At 46.0% G+C, this 17,974-nt stretch overlaps 4 protein-coding genes across 5 annotated transcripts; 1 reads left to right on the plus strand and 3 right to left on the minus strand.

The window, feature by feature from the left end:
• Nucleotides 1–219: 219 nt before the first annotated feature.
• LOC100839380 (putative glucan endo-1,3-beta-glucosidase GVI) lies at nucleotides 220–2,459 on the minus strand. The gene is made up of 2 exons (XM_003564365.4): nucleotides 2,278–2,459; nucleotides 220–1,408 (listed from the first exon to the last, which is right to left on the minus strand). Exons 1-2 carry the CDS (start codon nucleotides 2,339–2,341, stop codon nucleotides 441–443), a joined length of 1,032 nt encoding a protein of 343 aa, XP_003564413.2. The 5' UTR covers nucleotides 2,342–2,459; the 3' UTR covers nucleotides 220–440.
• Nucleotides 2,460–3,503: 1,044 nt separating this feature from the next.
• On the minus strand, nucleotides 3,504–7,258 carry LOC100839074 (probable glycerol-3-phosphate dehydrogenase [NAD(+)] 2, cytosolic). The gene is made up of 5 exons (XM_003564364.4): nucleotides 6,079–7,258; nucleotides 5,137–5,358; nucleotides 4,393–4,640; nucleotides 4,160–4,299; nucleotides 3,504–3,956 (listed from the first exon to the last, which is right to left on the minus strand). The coding sequence occupies exons 1-5, from the start codon at nucleotides 6,716–6,718 to the stop codon at nucleotides 3,815–3,817; spliced, it is 1,392 nt and encodes a 463-aa protein (XP_003564412.1). The 5' UTR covers nucleotides 6,719–7,258; the 3' UTR covers nucleotides 3,504–3,814.
• A 692-nt stretch (nucleotides 7,259–7,950) lies between these two features.
• LOC100839681 lies at nucleotides 7,951–10,714 on the minus strand. Its single transcript, XM_003564366.4, has 3 exons — nucleotides 10,017–10,714; nucleotides 8,890–9,079; nucleotides 7,951–8,525 (listed from the first exon to the last, which is right to left on the minus strand). The coding sequence occupies exons 1-3, from the start codon at nucleotides 10,676–10,678 to the stop codon at nucleotides 8,298–8,300; spliced, it is 1,080 nt and encodes a 359-aa protein (XP_003564414.1). The 5' UTR covers nucleotides 10,679–10,714; the 3' UTR covers nucleotides 7,951–8,297.
• Nucleotides 10,715–15,642: 4,928 nt separating this feature from the next.
• On the plus strand, nucleotides 15,643–17,235 carry LOC100829391 (basic leucine zipper 23). Of its 2 annotated transcripts, XM_003567158.4 has the most exons (3): nucleotides 15,643–15,792; nucleotides 15,890–15,993; nucleotides 16,145–17,235. In XM_003567158.4, exon 3 carries the CDS (start codon nucleotides 16,184–16,186, stop codon nucleotides 16,898–16,900), a length of 717 nt encoding a protein of 238 aa, XP_003567206.2. In that variant the 5' UTR covers nucleotides 15,643–15,792; nucleotides 15,890–15,993; nucleotides 16,145–16,183; the 3' UTR covers nucleotides 16,901–17,235. The 2 variants fall into 2 exon arrangements, with proteins under 2 accessions (XP_003567206.2, XP_010232460.1); XM_010234158.3 differs by having other exon boundaries at nucleotides 15,890–17,235.
• Nucleotides 17,236–17,974: the final 739 nt, after the last annotated feature.

Consider the following 17,974-nt stretch of genomic DNA (forward strand, 5'->3'; position numbering starts at 1 on the left):
TTAAATAGGTTTCCGGATATTTACTCAGCAAATTTTGGTACCGGTGGGTAACAGGCCTTATCCAAGTGACTGGCTCAATAAGGCCCACTTGCATTGCCAAACCGTATTCTCCAGCTACAGTGTGTTGTTGGTCCACGACCTTACTCTTATGACGTCGTGTGTGTTTCAGCTTTTTGAGGAACCCGTCATTCTCGAACAAGCAAAGGAAAAAAATGGATCGAACCGAATTTCTGAACAAGTGGTCGAATCAAACGGTATAAAGTATGTCAGAATCAGACAACGTAACGTAAGTTCAATCATCAAACTGAGAAATCTCCTAACTAACAGACGATCGATCGATCGATCATCAAACAATATAATAAACGCGTGTCCCAAATCACATCCAACGTACGTACGTCCTCTAGCTACGAGGAAGAAGCGGCCGAGAGCCCGAGAGATCATCAGAAGTCGACGTGGTAGACCTCGGTCATGTCCGGCTGGAAGAGGCCGAAGTAGCGCTCCACGCCCTCTGGCTTCTGGTTCTCGTTGAACATGGCGAAGATGTACGTCTCCACGGCCTTCCCGGGCCTCCGCGGCGTCCCGGACCCGACGTGCCTCACCAGGTTGTTCATGTACGCCGCCGCGTTCTCCACGCTTGCCCCGTACCCTCCTCCCCCCGACGGCCACCCGGTCTCCGACACCACCAGCTCCACCCCTTGCCCGCTCCCAGTCACCTTCTCCACTGCCGCGTGCACCGCGTCCACGATGGCGTCGAACATGTTAACATACTGCACCCCGTCGTCGTCCGTGACGGCCGGCGCGGCCGACGGCGACAGGAGCGCGTAGTCCAGCGGCACGGAGGCCGGGTCCGCCGCGTAGGCGAAGTACGGGTACGCGTTCACCAGCAGCGGCGAGCCCCGCTCCGCCAGGTACGATACGAGGGGCGCCATCACCGGCATCGCAGCATCGGAGAACGCGCCGTGGGAGGGCGGGAACGACGCGCCCAGCACGGACGTGGCCACGGCCGTCGTGACGCGCACGGGGCCGTCGCCGTTCCCGAGCCCGGCTGCCGAGAGCGCCGACTCGAGGTTCTTGATGGCCTCGAGGATGTGTTCGGAGCCTTCCCCCGGGACGACCTCGTTCCCGGCGTTGATGTAGCGGAACCGCACGGAGGAGGCGTAGGGGGCGACATAGGAGGCGACCCAGGACGCGGCGTAGGAGGCGTCGGAGGCGAGCGGGGCCAGGTCGGAGTTGAGCGTGCCGAGGACGACGCCCAGGCCGGAACCCCGGAGCGCGTCCAGGACGGCCGTGTCCGGGTGGAAGAGGCGGACGTCGGTGATGTTGTGCGCGATGTACAGGGACACCACCTTGTCCGGGGACGGGAGGTTGTCGCCGATCAGGCCGTAGTTCACGCCGATCCCTTCCACTCCTGCACATGCATGCACACCAACTGTAATTAAGCAGGTGCGTACGGAATTGTGAATTCTACTGTGCACGTTGACAACGTACGTACACACTATCGATCGATGTAGTGTTAATCTCATCGTGTAGTTGGATGTAACTGATCGTTTCTCTATTTCCTTTGTTCATCTTTAGTTTAGTTCCAACTCGATGAAAGATTTCTTACCAAATGTCATCTAATAGTAGTACTAGGACTAGTAGTACTATCATTAATTAAGATGTGCACAACCTAAAATTCAGACACTTTATCACATAAACCTCACAGACATATTACCAAATCTTTGGTTGCCTATCCATATAAAACCCCGCGCGGACATATTACCAAATAATTGAATCGAAGCATTAATGTCGGTAGATTGCCAAGGAAATAAAACGGCTAATAAAGTGTCTGTAAAGAACCGAATAGCTAGCATGGATACCACTGTCAAAAACAAAAAGAAATCCGTGGATATCATCGACCTAATCAACACATTTTTTTTCTAGAATACTCCTAATCAACACAATGAACAAAACAAAACAACATCTCTAGCAGATTTAGATGTTTCTCACTAGACAACATCCCTCTTTTCTGCTCCTTCAAGGAGATACAGAATCGAAAAAGATAAGAAAAAAGTAGCCGGCAGAACTTCATAAGGAACAATGAACTGAACTGTACATAGGCTGATCGGGTCAATTTGCCTAGTTTCATATACGGAGGAACATCACGGTGACATAAAGATATGAAGAACAAAAATCCTCCGAACCCCTGTTTCTCAGCTATGTCCGGAGATCATCGGAGCAACAAAGTAACAATGGCACAAACCGGAGGAAACAGATATATACTGGTAATCGACTCACCCGAGCGCGACGAGCAGAAGAGTACCAGGCCGCAGGCAGCAGCCCACAACGCAATCATCGTCATCTTCCCTATGCTCTGCAACAGCAATAAGATATCGGAGGATGTCTTCCTTTCTTCGGTTCTTTCCAGCCGTGGTCTTGCGGTGCGGAGACGGGGCGTTTCTCCGTGTTTTATATAGCCGGTGGCCATTGGGGTTTAGGAAGGCGCGCGCGTGGGAGGATTGAAACCCAGGAAGGAGACTACGTGCGTACGTGCATGGGTCCGCGTCATACGGACACCAAATTAAACGGGCACGACGCGAGTCGCGATGTGCGGGTAATGGAGATGGACGAGTGAACCGACGAGAACTGGACTGAACTGAACTGATCGACCGACCCGTCGTGGTCTTCCTGCACGTTCAACGAGTAGGAGGGCGATAGTACCACGTGGGGCTTTTTTTTCTTTCCTTTTTTCCCTTCCTTTCTTTCCATGTAACGTGTGTCGGAATCGTCCCGAGTTTGGTCTGGTGACTTGACCGAGGTTTACGCCGTTATGATGATCATCTTAATTGTTACTACTAGTACTAGGATATTTTAGAAAGGAAATTGCAAGTACACACTCCCTTGCGAAGAGCGAAAACTTACCTATTGTTGGACCTACTAAATTGCCTTTGTGGTCGAAAAGGATTTAACAATCGATAAGAGTAGTGGTCTGGCCATGGTAAAAGAAATTTCTCGATTGGTTTAAGTTACGACTGGCAGGCTGCCTGTCCCTCGTCTCCGTCTGGCTCGCGTGCGAACGAACAACTCGAGCATCGCGTGCGGCCGCCGCTCTCAGATTCTCCTCCTTCGTGCGTTTCTTCAGAAATGAAACCGGGGAATGCATCTGCATACCGTCCTTGTAATCGCATCCGAATTCAGCGACCTTTCATATCTATAATTGGATATTCTTCTCGCCTCTAGCCATGGTTGTAGATGATCTTTCCACTCATTCATGGAGATGGAGCAGCCAACTTCGTCCTGAATGTTTGGGTGGGATTCCTTACAAGGGACAATTTCATAGTACTCCTACTGATAATTAATCTTTGAGAAATCATAATCATAAATGATTTTTTAAATACAAATAATCCAATGACACAATGTGCATATTGACAGAGTAACTGTGACCAAACCCTTGTCTTCACAAGTCATAGTGCACCCATATTATGGAACACACATGGAGTATTGGAGTACATGAGAAGGTCTGATACACATCTGAAGTTCTGAACAAGGCTGCATTTGAAACACATAGAGGGAGTATATGATTGGATCGTTTTTCCATTTGGAACACGATACATGATTACAATTATTAAATCAGCAAACTTTCTATATACACAAGATTGCCAGATTGGCGTGAAACACATCAAGCTACTAACACGCTAAACAGGTCTTCCTTAAAACAACCAATTAAAAATCTTCATTTAACTTACCAATGGTACAACAGCATGCATAAGAGCACATAAAGCTTCGAAAACGTCTAAAACTACGAGAAAGAAGGGAAAGGAAAGGAAAATCTGTCCTAGGCTTTCGCGACCCCGTGTGGTTGACCAAGAATTGATGGTCGGTAAAGTGAGTGGCCCTGCGCCATCTCAATTCTTTCACGTGGATCATACATCGACTCGTCTCTTATAGCCTGAAGAATTGACTCAGTAGGAAGTTCCCTGTACATATGTGTAAACAAATCAAGCCAGTTGATTACCGCAGCAAACATTTACTGACACATATAGCAAGATGATGCTGGGAGCAGCAATCAACCAATATAATGAACATATTTGTATCTATTGTGGTAAATTGCTTTGTTTTATGGGGTAGTTACATCAAACTGTCATTGAAAACGTTCATCAATAAGAAAAATAATTCTTACCTCTTGATCAAAATTTTATAAAGTCTTTTCAGGATGGGGCACATCTCAACCGGCGCAACAGATTTGTTGCCTTCTGGATGCATTACACTCAAACTATCCTGACTGAGGAGTTTATAAAATGCATCGACTGCAGAGACACCCTGAAATGAAATGTTAATAGAATTTAGTATGCATTAATGCCCATTCCCTCAGCACTGAAAGTTCAGTTGACAATCAAAATAAAAGGGGCGAACCTGAATTGTCCCTTTGCCTTTTATGCTATCACCCATTTCTAGAGTCAATTCCCCTTTAGCTAACTTATGACCATACCATGCATTTCGACCTTTCAACAATGTGACGTAGGTGTCAGCTAACAATGGGCCAGCAAGTTTTTCAGGTTCTTCTTCCAGAAGGTGGGTGATGTAGATCATTTCAGATGTGCAAAGTGCAAAGTAAACGGACTTGCTGGTTGCACTCTCATTGGTTAATGCTGCCACCATACCTACAAGATAACAGATTGTTCAGCAACTAACTGAAGAATATGCAATGAAAGATAGTATAAGTAGGGGGTCATTGAATGCCTTGCTAGGCACATCGAAGAAAGTACAACAGATCATGAACATTTCAGCATTACTTCATCTATTGGATCTTTCTTCTGGGTATTTTTTTTTTAATCGGGCAACGCCCCCCATTTTCCATTTCAACGAAACGGAAATAACAGAAGTCTTCCAGCCAACTTCTGTGTATTTTGGCAGTTAACATGTCACTAACTAGTGTATTTTCTCCCCTTGGGACACTGTCTGTTGTAGGAAGTAGTGCATGATAAAACAATGGCAGTTATAACTACTGAGGACATAAGTAACATTGAGTGCCTTATAAATTTATAACATGATGGCAAGTTAACGCACAGTTCAGAGCAGTATATGCCTATATGGTTCCACAAACTCTTACAGTGGTCAGAACATCAGAAAACAGCGAGACAAACGAACATAACTTACCAGCACCAATGGCGTATACATTCTTCAAACCTCCCATGACTTCGTGAGTGATGAGATCACTATTATCCCACACAATGAAGTGAGGCTGCCTCAAAAACTTAGCAAGAGGTTTCCTCCACTTGTCGGTTCCACAAATACGAGCATTAGCGTATTCTTTATTATATATTTCAGAGGCAATGTTAGGGCCACCAAGATACAGAATATTATCCAATGGAACCCTAGCTGCAATTAAACCAATCACCCATAAATCATATGCATAGTTATAATTAGGAAAATGATTGAAACAAAGCATGGCACTCAGCGCACACCACATCAAAACTAGAGTTCTGAACTGAGATCAACAAAGTTTGAGCAAAATGCATTTTTTTAGTGTGTAGAAGCAGTAAACTAGAGTGCGCTACTCATTCAGGAAGGGCCTCCTAAAGAAAACATAGCTGATTGTTAAGAGGATTGATGAACAGCAGAAGACACTATGAACTAGTCCCTCCGATCCAACTTTGTACTAAATCCCCTATACTTATTATGGATCGGAGGAAGTACTACTTAACTGCAAGGTCTAAAATTAGTTATCTCTTCTTTGACAGAACCTTGGAGAAGATTATATAGTGCTTAATCACAGTAAGGAATTCAATCAAACATATCATTTTAATGTGAAAAAATGGCATTTATGGATTTTTAGCAATAATTATCTATGGATTTATCTTTATACGGTGAAACAAAAATATTTGTCACAATACAATCAATTGCATCCTGAATTAATCATAACTAATGACAGGATTTCAAGCAAAGAGGATAGCTGTCATAGCTAGCAGGTAGAAGATTAAAAAGGCAGATGGTTATAGCTTGAAATCTGATTCATACATACCATCAAATAGAGGACAACATCAATTCAGTGAAAAAGAAGGAAATTGTATGATTTGAGTAAACAAGAAGGAGCCATACTTGCATTGCTAATCATCTGTGTGGGCGTTATGATCCGCGGCACCGGATCCAGGGACGCTTCTATCCCTTTGGTGAGGGAGATGATGACTGGGTCATTAACCCTCTCCTTCCAGTACCTCCCAATCTCCCCAAACACATCCCTGGTCTCCGTGGACGGCAGGCCGTTGATGACAATGTCAGCGTCCCAGACGGCCTCCTGCAGGTTGGTGACGACCTTGAGCGGGCAGAGCGGCGTGTCGATCATGTTGAGGCAGAAGCCGTCCCTGAGTATCTCGTCGGCGTAGAGGGTGCGGTCGCCGAGCCGGCCCTCGACGTACTTGAGGTATGCGCAGCGGCGGATCAGGCGGCGCAGGACGTCCTCGCGGGCGTTGATGACCTCGAAGAGGTGCTCGGCGGTGGCGCGGTCGACGGCGCGGCCCGGGCGGCGCCAGATGCGGAGCTGCACCTTGTCGCGGAGGTGGCCGTAGGCGTCCTGCAGGAGCGCGCAGAAGACGCTGCCCCAGGCCCCGGCCCCGACGCCGACGATCCGGAGCGGGTCGCCGTCCGCCTTGCCCATGAGGCGCCGCAGCTCGTCCACCTTCTCCTCCACGCCCCCATTGGCGGGGGCGTGCCCGTTCGGCGCGTCCTCCGCTCCGCCCATTGCTCCCTCCCTCCTCTTTCCCTTCCCTCCCCCTTCCCTTGTCGTCGAAAGCAAAAAACGAAGCCCAGCCGCACAAGCTACTGCATAACCTCCCTGACACGTTCCAAGGATGGGCAGGCAAGCTATAACCAACCGGGGAGAAGACGGGACAAGGACGCCGCGATACGATATGCCGTCGTGGGTTTGGCCGCCGAATTTACGACGAGGTGACGCGAGCAATCGGCCGGCCGGAGAGACCGAGGCGGGGGCCGCCGGCCCTTGGGAGGGTCTCGCTGGTTGGTGGGCGCGGTTTCAGTTTCGCGTCTCCGGCCGGGCGTTGGGGATCGAAGGATGATTTTACTGGGATCACCACCGCGGGACGGGAGGTGGCAGCTTGGTGGGTGGAAAGTAGCAGGAGCTAAAGAAAGGACGGACGGGGGTCCGAGGATCTCGAGGTCGGCACTCGCATCGGAGTGCAGATTTTACTCGGTGACGGACGCCAAACGTTGGTGACGGTCTCGGATTTCGCCAAACGTTGCGCATCTCTCAGCCCAGGTCTGCAGAAATGCAGCCTAGAGAACGGCTGATTCGACGAAGCAGCAACCTGTGGCGTCCCGAAACAACTCTCGTACCCCATGCGCAACGTTGCCGGCGTGCCACAGACAGTACGACTGCGCGAGGCAGTTGTTATTTCCGTCTCCAAGTTCACCCAAAGATCACAGGCGCAAGCACGGATCCTGCTTTTGCTGATGGAGCTATCAGCTATGCCGCCACCCGTTTTCATCATCGTAAATTCTCTACCGAACTGGAAAGAGAAGGCCGGCGCTGAACATGGTAATGATTACATCACCTTTACGAATTTCGATTTTGGAAGCAAAGTGGCCACGGTCAAGTCTGATGCCACCAAGTTTTATTGGCTGTGTTGATCTTTTCGTGATTGGTGGGTAGATCGTTGGCCAGGTCCAAGAACGGCACTTACAGATGAGCAGGCAATTTCTAAACACGTTTGATATGTACGCAGGTATAGGTGAGCAGCTGATGCCAATAATATTACTACAAGAAACCTTGAATATCCCGTTTCATTTAATCAGAGCTGTCGTTTTCCAATAAGATTAACAGCTAGCTGCTAATCTCCACTTGAATAGATCAGCTTGAAAGTTGTCCACAAAATAAACGTTACAAACTCCACATTAAGAATGTCTATTACTAGGTCTTAAGTAAAGCTAGTAGGAAATTGATGTGCTAGTACTTGCTTCAAACAAAAACTATGCAAGGCATTGCAACAGGTGATATTATGAAATATTGACCACAAAGTGTGCTGCCTGCCAATTCAAGTCTGCCAACTCAAGTACTGACTACCAAATGTTGGCAATGTGTGGAGAAGGAGACATGCCAACAGTCCAAGGATGTTATTCAGCTGCCTAAAAGTGGGGAATGAAACTTGTTACAAATGACAAGAATACATAAAACCACCTACCCCGCTGTAACAAAACATGATAAGTGCTGGTGGTTACGATCTCTCTCACGATTTCTGCTTCCCTGGGGAACGTCAAAACATCGTTCAGAAAACACGCATTAGGACAAGCAGATGCCTTTGCTGTTACTTGTAAGGAGCAATGATCCTCCTCCGCCGTTTTGGAGTCTCCCTCTTCACATACATCTTCTCCATATCATTTAGTGGGCGGCTTGATCCATCAGGCAAACTGATGAACTTCCAGCCCCCTCCTGTACCACGCCTTCCCTGTGGCCCAAGCTTCTCAACCATGTAGGCCCATCCGTCATCTGGTCGTCGTCTGCTGTACTTGTGACACTTCACCTCGCCTGCCACCTGCAATCCAATAAAGCACGAGGCATATCAATACAATTACTCATTACTCAATGACAACACGAAACAGATCCATCAAGTGGAAAGGGAACAATGACCAATGGCAAACTTGTCAATGGACAGACTGGTTTCCATTTCCCATGTTCATAGAGCTTGACAGAAAGAAGGTTTTGTTATGCAGAAAGAATACTCCACAACAAGCAAACATAGCAAGCCATTATCATGCGGTCTTACATGTCAGTGCAAGCAGACTGCATGAATTTGTAGTGGACTACATAAAGAAACTAAAAAGAACTAACAAAACACATGACCAATCTCATTCAGCAAATATGATAAAAGGGAGCAAAGAATAAGACAAGGTCCTTGCCTTTTTCTTGTTGAACTCCAAGCGTTGAACGAATTCCTCGTATAACATTTGGTCTTCCTTCATTGAAATCTCATACAGGACCTCATCAGGATCTCTTGTTGTGCCATCCCAGCCCTCAGGCATAACTTTGAAGTCAGGTTTATATGGAAGTGATGCGACATGAAATTCCCTGTCATGGGAATTGAAAAACCTAGAAAAGCAAAGGAAAGCTCAGATATGGAGTAATAAGTGCAATTCTAAGCAAAAACTCCCAAACTGATAGTTTTATTCTCACTACTAACGAGAGGTAACACATAAAATTTGTACAGAGTGACCTAACTGTATACGGACTTGTGGAGTATAAGTGCAAATGTGCAATACATAACATGAAAACTGAAATGGTAGCCTTCACCAAGAAGTTTAGACTGATTTTCTACTATTTACCCATTTCCAAGATCACATTTATACATTAACTTTGAGCTAATCAGTAACACTATACTATGTAACAAAGTTTTCAGAAGAAAAAAAAAATCTGGCTGAGATGAGCTTCGCAAGGATTCAATGTCAATTACTGTTTTGCTAACAAAATATTCCCTCCATTCCTAAATTCTTGTCATGGTTTTAGTTCAAATTTGGAACTAAAACAACGACAAGAATTTAGAAACGGAGGGAGTAGCATTGAGCCATTTACCCACAGATTTACAAAACTTCATCCTGGAATACATTTGCAACACAAACACCTAACTTAATGCATTGTCACCCCACTCGTTTCATTCCATTGACTATGTGTAGCCACAAAATTTGAATTGCACAGCTTTAAACTGCATCTTCCATTTAAACAAGCTACCCAGATCAGTCCTAATCACATACTATGGGCCATGATTCACAGCATTGGACATTTCAATCAGGAAAGAAATTGAATAAAACAAAAGGTCAAGAGACTAAGTGAAGTATTCATGGATTAGCTATACCTCTTTCTGTTTCTTCTATTCATTGATTTCCCTACATTGTTCTCTTAAATAAAACAATGGGTTACACGTCAGACCCATCGATTTTTTAACACCTTTGATTGTTCTTGAACTTATCCGCCTCATGATCAAATTATTTCAACAGAAAAAACTAAGGAAACAAACGAACTGTTCACGTACTCTGGGCAGCTGTCCAGTAGGATCTCGACGGAGTCATCGAGCGGCTTTCCCCGCTTCCTCTCCTCCTCCTCCTCCATCTCCTTGAGCCACAGGATGGCGTGCACGCGCTGCCGCATCACGCGGAAGTCCTTGGCGAGCCGCTCCACGGTGTATGTTGCGGGGTCCCCCTTGTGCAGCCGGTACATCTCCTGCTTCTCCGAGTCCTTGAGGTACGCGCCACGGGATCCCGGCTCCCGCACCTGCTTCAGCAGCTCGCACGTCTCCCGGAACCGGCCTTTCCACGAGTCCACATACTCCTTTGATTCCTTATTGTCAAGCTCCACGGCGCGGATGATCTCTTCCTCCTCGTCCATGGATCGCACGGCCGCCAGCTCCGGAGAGACGGCTCCGGACGGGGAGGGGGCAGGCCTCCCGACGGCAGAGACGGACCCATCAAAATGGTCCTTGGTGATGCCAGTGGACCAGGAGGAGCCCCACTCTTCCGCGCCTCCCTCGCCTCCCGGAGAGGAGTGGGGGCGGAGGGAGGAGCCCCACTCTTCCGGGCCTCCCTCGCCTCCCGGAGAAGAGGAGAGGGAGCGGAGGAAGGAGGAGATCCTAGAGGCGGCGGTGGCCGGCGGCGCGGGGAGGCGGCCGTGGAGCAGGGTTCTGCGAAGGGCAAACATTTTTGCGACTCTGATCTTGTGGGCTGTCACACTTACTCGGTTTCAATGGATGTTTGGATTGTGGGTGCGGCTGGGGCAGACCTGGGCTGAATCTCCAGGCCCATTTGAATTGAGCCGCAGGAAAAAACTAAAAGTGCTTTTGTTGTACTCATTTTTAGTGGCTTTGGACTTTGGAGTCCTCTTATAGCGTTCTCATGAAGTTATTGTGGTTTACATATATGTACCCTTACTCTAAAAAAAATGTACCCTTAGGGATTAATTATTCCTGACTAGGTATGATCAACGCCTCTATATTATTGGGCCTGCTTGTGCGTTTTTCTTCTCTTTTTATTCTTATAAAAAAATGACAGCATGTAATTCTAATAAACATTCTAGAGATGAAAATTTCAAATCTTCATATATAATTTCAAATAAATTTAAGGACAATTTAGTTTCAAAAATTTGGATGAGCTTTCACCAAATATTGATAAAGTTTCGAAGACAAAATCTCAATTTTTTTGACAAAACTTCCAAAATCCCAGGATGGAACTTCCAATTTGTTGATAAACAAATCAAACTTAATAGGGTGGAATTTTCTATTTTCTCACAAAAATTTGAAAATACTTAGGATGGTCGGGCTTTCAGTTTTCAAAAAAATTAGACGAGGTCCCATTTTAAGCTTTCAATTTATTTACGAAAATACTTCTATATTTTTTTCTGACAATTTCTTAAATTTTGGACCGTTCATGCTGTGTTATATTGGGTTGCTCTACTATTATTTAAAGTGTCCGGGCTACAGCTTTACCGGGCTGACACAACCCACATGCAGCATGCCCTCGCAAAGCTACCCCATCAACCGCGTAGCACGGTCACCTGCCAACCAGATTCCTCTCATAAGTTGAACTACTATCTACCATGGCATACAATTTGAAGTCCAAATTTGATCCGCGCATTGAGAAACAAGAAACAAATTATGCTGTGAATATTTGTTTTGATGTTGCAACCGCGTGGCACGGTCGCCTGCCAATTCCAGGTTCCTCTCATAAGATGTATACTACTATCTACCATGGCATACAGTTTGAAGTCCAAGTTTGATCCGCACTTTGAGAAATGAGAAACAAATTTGATGTTAATATTGTTTTGATGTTGCTTTCATGATACAATTTGTATTTCTTATTATTTATGTGGATTAAACATTTCCTACTTATGAGAGTAAATTTCACGAAACCATATTTTTGTGGCAGCTGTCTCTCAAAATCACAGTTGTTTCTAATAGTCTCACAAAACCACAACTTTTGGGACAGCTGGTTTCAGAAAACCCTAATCTCGATAACTAAGCTGGTTGATGGTGTTTCTGATAACCCGGGGCCACCAGTCATATGCCACGTTATCTTCCTCGACACATTTTTGACGCCCGTGTTCGATGCCACGTCAGTTTCTACTCGACCCAAGACATCACCAGCTGTCGTTAGATCAAAGGCAGCTAACGTGGCGTCGAAAATGGACATCGAAAACGGGTCAAGAAAGATGAGGTGGCATCTTATTGGTGGCCCCGCGTTGTCGGAATCACCATTAACCAGGTTAATTATCGAGATTAGGGTTTTCTGAGACCAGCTGCCCCAAAAGTTGTGGTTTCGTGAGACTATTACAAACACCCGTGGTTTTGTGAGACAGTTCACAAAAAGTGTGGTTCTGTGAAATTTACTCTACTTATAAAGTTTGGTGTTGGTGGTCGTTCGTTCATTAGTTTCTAGCCCTTGTCTTCTAACCCCCAGCAAGTTGGACCATGCAAATGTGTGAGTTAGAGAAGTAACTAATAACACTTCTTGTCGTGAATCTTCTCATGCTGCCTCTATTCTCAAATCTCAATGAGCTTGAGTATGTAGTTTAAATCTAGCAAAGCCCACACGAGGCTCCAATGGTCCATATAGTCTAACCATTATGTTGTTATATTGCTATATGTAGATTTTCTCTTCTTAGTCATTCCGTAGAGAAGCACGCGCACTATGCTAGTTTGATCTTAAATGTTGTGACATTGTATTTGCAAATATTGTAAAAAACAAATTTCTTTTTTCTTCACTATTTTGAATCTTTGATCTCCAAAGCGGCCAAATTCTATGGAGGTTACAAAACAAGACTTGGCAAAATGCAAGAAGTTCTTTGCCGACAAGGAGCAAGAGACCGGCAACTTCTCCTTTTCATCGCGATGTTTCCATTAGTTCTCCTTGTGTCAGATAACCCATTCGGTGCTATGGCGGGGGAGGCACGTCGGTCTCAGATTAATGCTTGGCATGCATATTTGATACATTTTTTTTGACGAAAAACGCAGGAGCATTGACTTTCAGTTAGAAGAAGAGTGAGGTGTGATGTTACCACTATATATACAAGGCTTTTAATAGGTAAGCCAAAACCCGGCCAAGCGGCATGTGGACTAATCCCGAAGAGTATGGTCTTTTTATATTACTAGTACAGTGCCCGTGCATTGCCACGGGCTCTTAAGTTTTTCACTTTCACATGTAAACATAATGCACACGAAAACCCATTTGATAGAAAATTTGCTTTTCTATGCATATAACAAGTGTATAAGCACAACACACTGTTTGAAAGTAGAAGTTGACATCAAGCCATAAAAGAACTGTAGTAATATACGAAATGCTGAAAATTCATGGTCCTGGGATGAACAACCTGGAAGGCTGGAAGAGTCGAAGGTGAGGAGACCAAAGGCACCATGACCTGAGGGCCTTGGCGAATGGCGACCTTCGCCCATGTTACTCAAACATGTATGTGTTGTATTTGTTTGCATGCTGTCATGAGGAAGAGGGCCTCAGGCTCACAGCAGCAGACCCCAATAAGTGATATGTATCTGGCAACATCTAGTTTTCTGCAGGTGGAATAATATTGACACAGACCACACATGAAAATAATAATCTGTGGGAACGGTTACCAAATAAGAACGCAAACACAAATTTGTAGGTACTCTGATATGGTCAAATAGACTGTACCTGACTTCCATTGGCATGATCCAAAAGTGTGCAGTTGCATATATATGCTAATCAAGCATTTATCCCTCTCCCGAAATCAAAATTATTAGTCTCGTTGTAAGCTCCTGACCTTCTCTATGATTCAGACCCGACACTACTCTAATGTATCCCCAATAAAAATTATTAGTCTCTTTGTAAGCTCCTGACCTTTGTCTAAGATTCAGACCCAAAAATGACACTACTCTAATGTATCCCCAAATCAAAATTATTTGTCTCTTTGTAAGCTCATGACCTTCTCTAAGATTCAGACCCAAAAATGACACTACTCTAATATATGTAACCACTGATGTTTTCTCATGATAAAATGGATTACTCCTAATTATTAATTCACACATGTATCCTTGGAATAGTCTACAATTTGCTGATGCCTATATGATGCATAACAACGAAGGTAAAGCACGCTCAGCTAGACCATTAGTGTATGACAAAACATGGACTACTGTACAGCTCACATACCTTCAGATCACGGTTGAACTTTGTGAGTCCAGCAACTCCTTCAGGTGCGCAATGGATGACTCTGAAATAAGCTTACTTGAGCATATTAACACTTCTTCAGTGCTCATAACCCCTTCGTCTGAGCCATCTTCTCCCCTCGATCACCATGTGACTTCTGAGGCTTCACAGGAGAAAACCTACCTGGACGATTCTGGGAACTACATGCTCCCTCCCAGCAATGCTCTCATCGACCTGCATATGAAGCCCCAAATTACACCTCAGCGTGCAGAGAATTAGGAATCCTAGGTTTTCTGATCAGTTAACAATTCACATAACAGATTGCAAATAAGTATTTCTCACGGCTTTCAGCAATGCCTTCTCAACGGAATGCCTTGGACGAGGCAATCCGGCAATTTCAGGCAATCCGGCAACCACTTGCAGCGCCTAAAAGACACCAATTACGGAAGCACCCAATCAAATAGCGTCGGAGTACAGGATGAGGGGCGGCGGGGCTACAGGATTGAAGATCCAGCCGCTCGTCGAAGTTCGCAGACACCGACGGCCTCGGCGCGTGCTGCATCGATGAGGGTCGCCAGCGAGCCAACAGCCACCTCGTCCAAGTTATAGTCAGTCCTCGTCAGGGCGGGCCCAGGCGGCGAAGGCTCCATCCGCGTCGGGCCGATAGGAGCGCCATGACCCGCGGGATCTCCGCGAAGGAGTCCGGGCTGAGCGCGTTCCGCTGGTCCGGGCGGTTGAGCTGCACATCGTAGACCGACGCCGAGGGGTCGGGAGGAGGGGGCCGGCGGCCCCGGGCACGGGCGTAGGAGGAGTGGAGCTGCGGAGGCAGGGGAGAATTGCATTTTTAGCATTGTTGTTTGCGTGATGAAAGCTTTATCATCGTCTTTGGTCGACTGTCGTGGACAGCGTTCAGAATCCACTGATTTCAAAAAATAAGTTCACACAACACATTTTTAAGGTAATTAATCATAATGCAGTACTAATTAACGAACAGAAGCTAGCAAACTGAGCCATGATAATTGCTTGTTTTTGGACTAGGGTAAGTTGAATTATTTCAGCTCCCCATGCCATCCCTTGGACATGTAGGGAACCAATTTCCGGACGTGATGGCTTGACGAAAAGAATTTCGAATAAAGGAATCGTTTCAAGAAATTCCATGCTCTGGAGATTATATTCTAAAATAAAAGTTCAATCAAGTTGCTGAAACGGTCGCTGAAACCCACTGGGCCAAAATGCCAAATGTGCTGGTTGAAACGAATATGGAAAGGAATCTGAACAGAAAGATCACGTCGAGAAAATAGTGAAATACACGTTCACAAACAGTGGCAAGAACAATCGAAAAAGGCTAGAGAAGAAGAACACTGGCGAGAACTAGGATTCTCCATCTTTCTATCCTATCCGCTCCAATCCAACGACATCATTGTCACCGCTTCCCCTCCCTCCATTCCAAAGGTTCTCAGCCCTCTGAGATACCCAAAACACCAACGGAGATTGGTGAGAAGAGATGACGGACCAAAAAGATGTAGGCGAAAAGGAGAGGCATCAGGCTACGTACTATATATAAGGCTCATTCTTGCAAGAAGCAAGTCCATACCGTTTCCCTCCATCAAGGCGAGATTTTGTTGCCCTTCGGCAGTTTAGGTATTTTGCATCTCTCTCAAATCTAGTTTCTTGATTTTGTTGCAAGAAGCAAACACTGATTTTGTTTCTCCTGTGTTGATACTGACCACGAATGCAGGAAGTTTGTGTAGTCCTGACTGGAATCTTGTGAGAATTTGCTATTCAGTGGTGAGCGTATAGAGTTCATATGTTGACGCCCCTGGCGATCATGGAATTAATTTGGTACTTACATCATCTTCTGATGACCATTCAATCACTAATCATCAGTAGTAATCTAGGGGTTACGTGAATATTTCTTTCAATTAATTTCATTTTGCCTCTGACAAAATCCTGCTAATTAAATCGGTAAGCTAATCTTTATGGAACAAGCTAGGTCACCCAGTTGAGTTGTTGAAGTTGTTTTGGGCACGTTATGTACAAACCTGCCCAGTTAACACTAGGAGGAGATCAAAATTACTCCCATTTTGTGACAATGGACGACGGATTATACATTCCGATCCCGAGCCACCTCCTGTTTCCACATCCTGAGATCTTCTCACACGGCTTCGATGAATTCCTAATGAACACCACAGCTATTCCTACATGTACCCATACCCACACCTGCAATAATGCTCCATCGTCGCCGTTGGTTGCCATGCACACGCACACGTGCCTCCACAGGCACACCCAGGTCCTGGCTTCCGCCGAGCAGGAGCCGAGGAATCCCCGGGTGATCAAGCCTCTGGGGAACCGGGAGGCCGTGCGCAAGTACAGGGAGAAGAAGAAGGCCCACGCGGCCTTCCTGGAGGAGGAGGTCAGGAGCCTCCGCGCCGCCAACCAGCAGCTCTTGCGGAGGCTCCAGGGGCACGCGGCGCTCGAGGCCGAGGTGGTCAGGTTAACCAGCCTCCTCTTCGACGTCCGGGCCAAGATCGACGCGGAGATTGGCGATCTCCCGTTGCAGCAGAAGCCCTGCGCTTTTGGCACGGACCATGCTCCATGCACTGGCGAGGTGGCAGCAGCAGCAATCCGGGATGTCCGGGAGGTCGACTGTGGGATTGATGAGAGTGGTATTGCTTCGGTAGAAGCTGATCTTCCTGAATTGGCGGATTCAGTCATGGATGCCGATGAACTCTGCTGCCTAATTGGCTGAGCGGAATGGCTCTGTTCGGAGGTCTTCGTCGTGCGCATTTTTCAGATGTAACCATGGTGCCTTGCATGCATCGGTTGTTTGCTTTTTGCGGTATATATAGTTTTCTGCTTTCTAGTGGCCTGCTTGAATAAATGGTGGCTGAGAGCACAAGCAAGTGTGGAACTGATCTACCCTGTCGAGATCGGATTACTAGTTTCCTACTTGGTTCTGCAGCCTTCAACCTTTACTGTACCTGTATACAGTATTGAAAGAAGCTAATACTTATGTTCCGCAAAGTGCTACTAACGGTGAACATGAGCAAAAGTTGGTTCCTTATGTTGGCTCTTCTCTCTGAATTACATCCCATTGTTCAAACTTTTAAGTGGTTACTGTAATGAGATACATCATGATGATGCATATTTTTCTGCATTGTCCTTCTGTTCGTGCAAATGTTATTTACACTTTATTGCTTTGCTCTCTAGGTTGATTTTGCTGATACAGACTAGTCAAGACCTCTTAGATGTTAATTTGCTCCAGTATAAACTCGAAACTCACGTGCTTAAAGAGTACTCGATGACTCGGCTCAAACTTGAAAATGAACAAGTTAAGTTGGCCTTCTCAACTCGCTAAGCTCGAAAGAAAATGCACGATTCTGATTGTGTACATTAAATCGGTCACGCATTACCACCTCCCCATATGTCACCGCGCTGCACGATAGTTCCCCTCTTTCTAGTCTCGCGCCAAAAAAATAACCGATCATGTTGGTGCCTCCTGGAGTTCGCCTTCCTCAACCCGGGTGTCTTAGAGGAATCTGACACCCTCACCAGTCTCCTATGTCCTGTCACCGATGATTCCTCCTGGAGCTTGACTCTGACTCTCTGAGCCGTTGAATCGCCGTCGCCGCGTGGCTTCTCGGTCCGCCGTCGTGATGCAGGCGCCAACACCTATAAACACATGAGGGTTTGGTGTGCAATTCAATAGTCAACACTTAAGACATTCGGTGTGGTGTATGTGCGGATGATTTAAGCATTAATCTGCAAATTAAATATAAATATTTAAAACAGAATTATTTTTAAAAATAGTATTAGAAAATTA

Source organism: Brachypodium distachyon, chromosome 2 (assembly GCF_000005505.3).
Source record: "Brachypodium distachyon strain Bd21 chromosome 2, Brachypodium_distachyon_v3.0, whole genome shotgun sequence".
NCBI classification, from domain to species: domain Eukaryota; kingdom Viridiplantae; phylum Streptophyta; class Magnoliopsida; order Poales; family Poaceae; genus Brachypodium; species Brachypodium distachyon.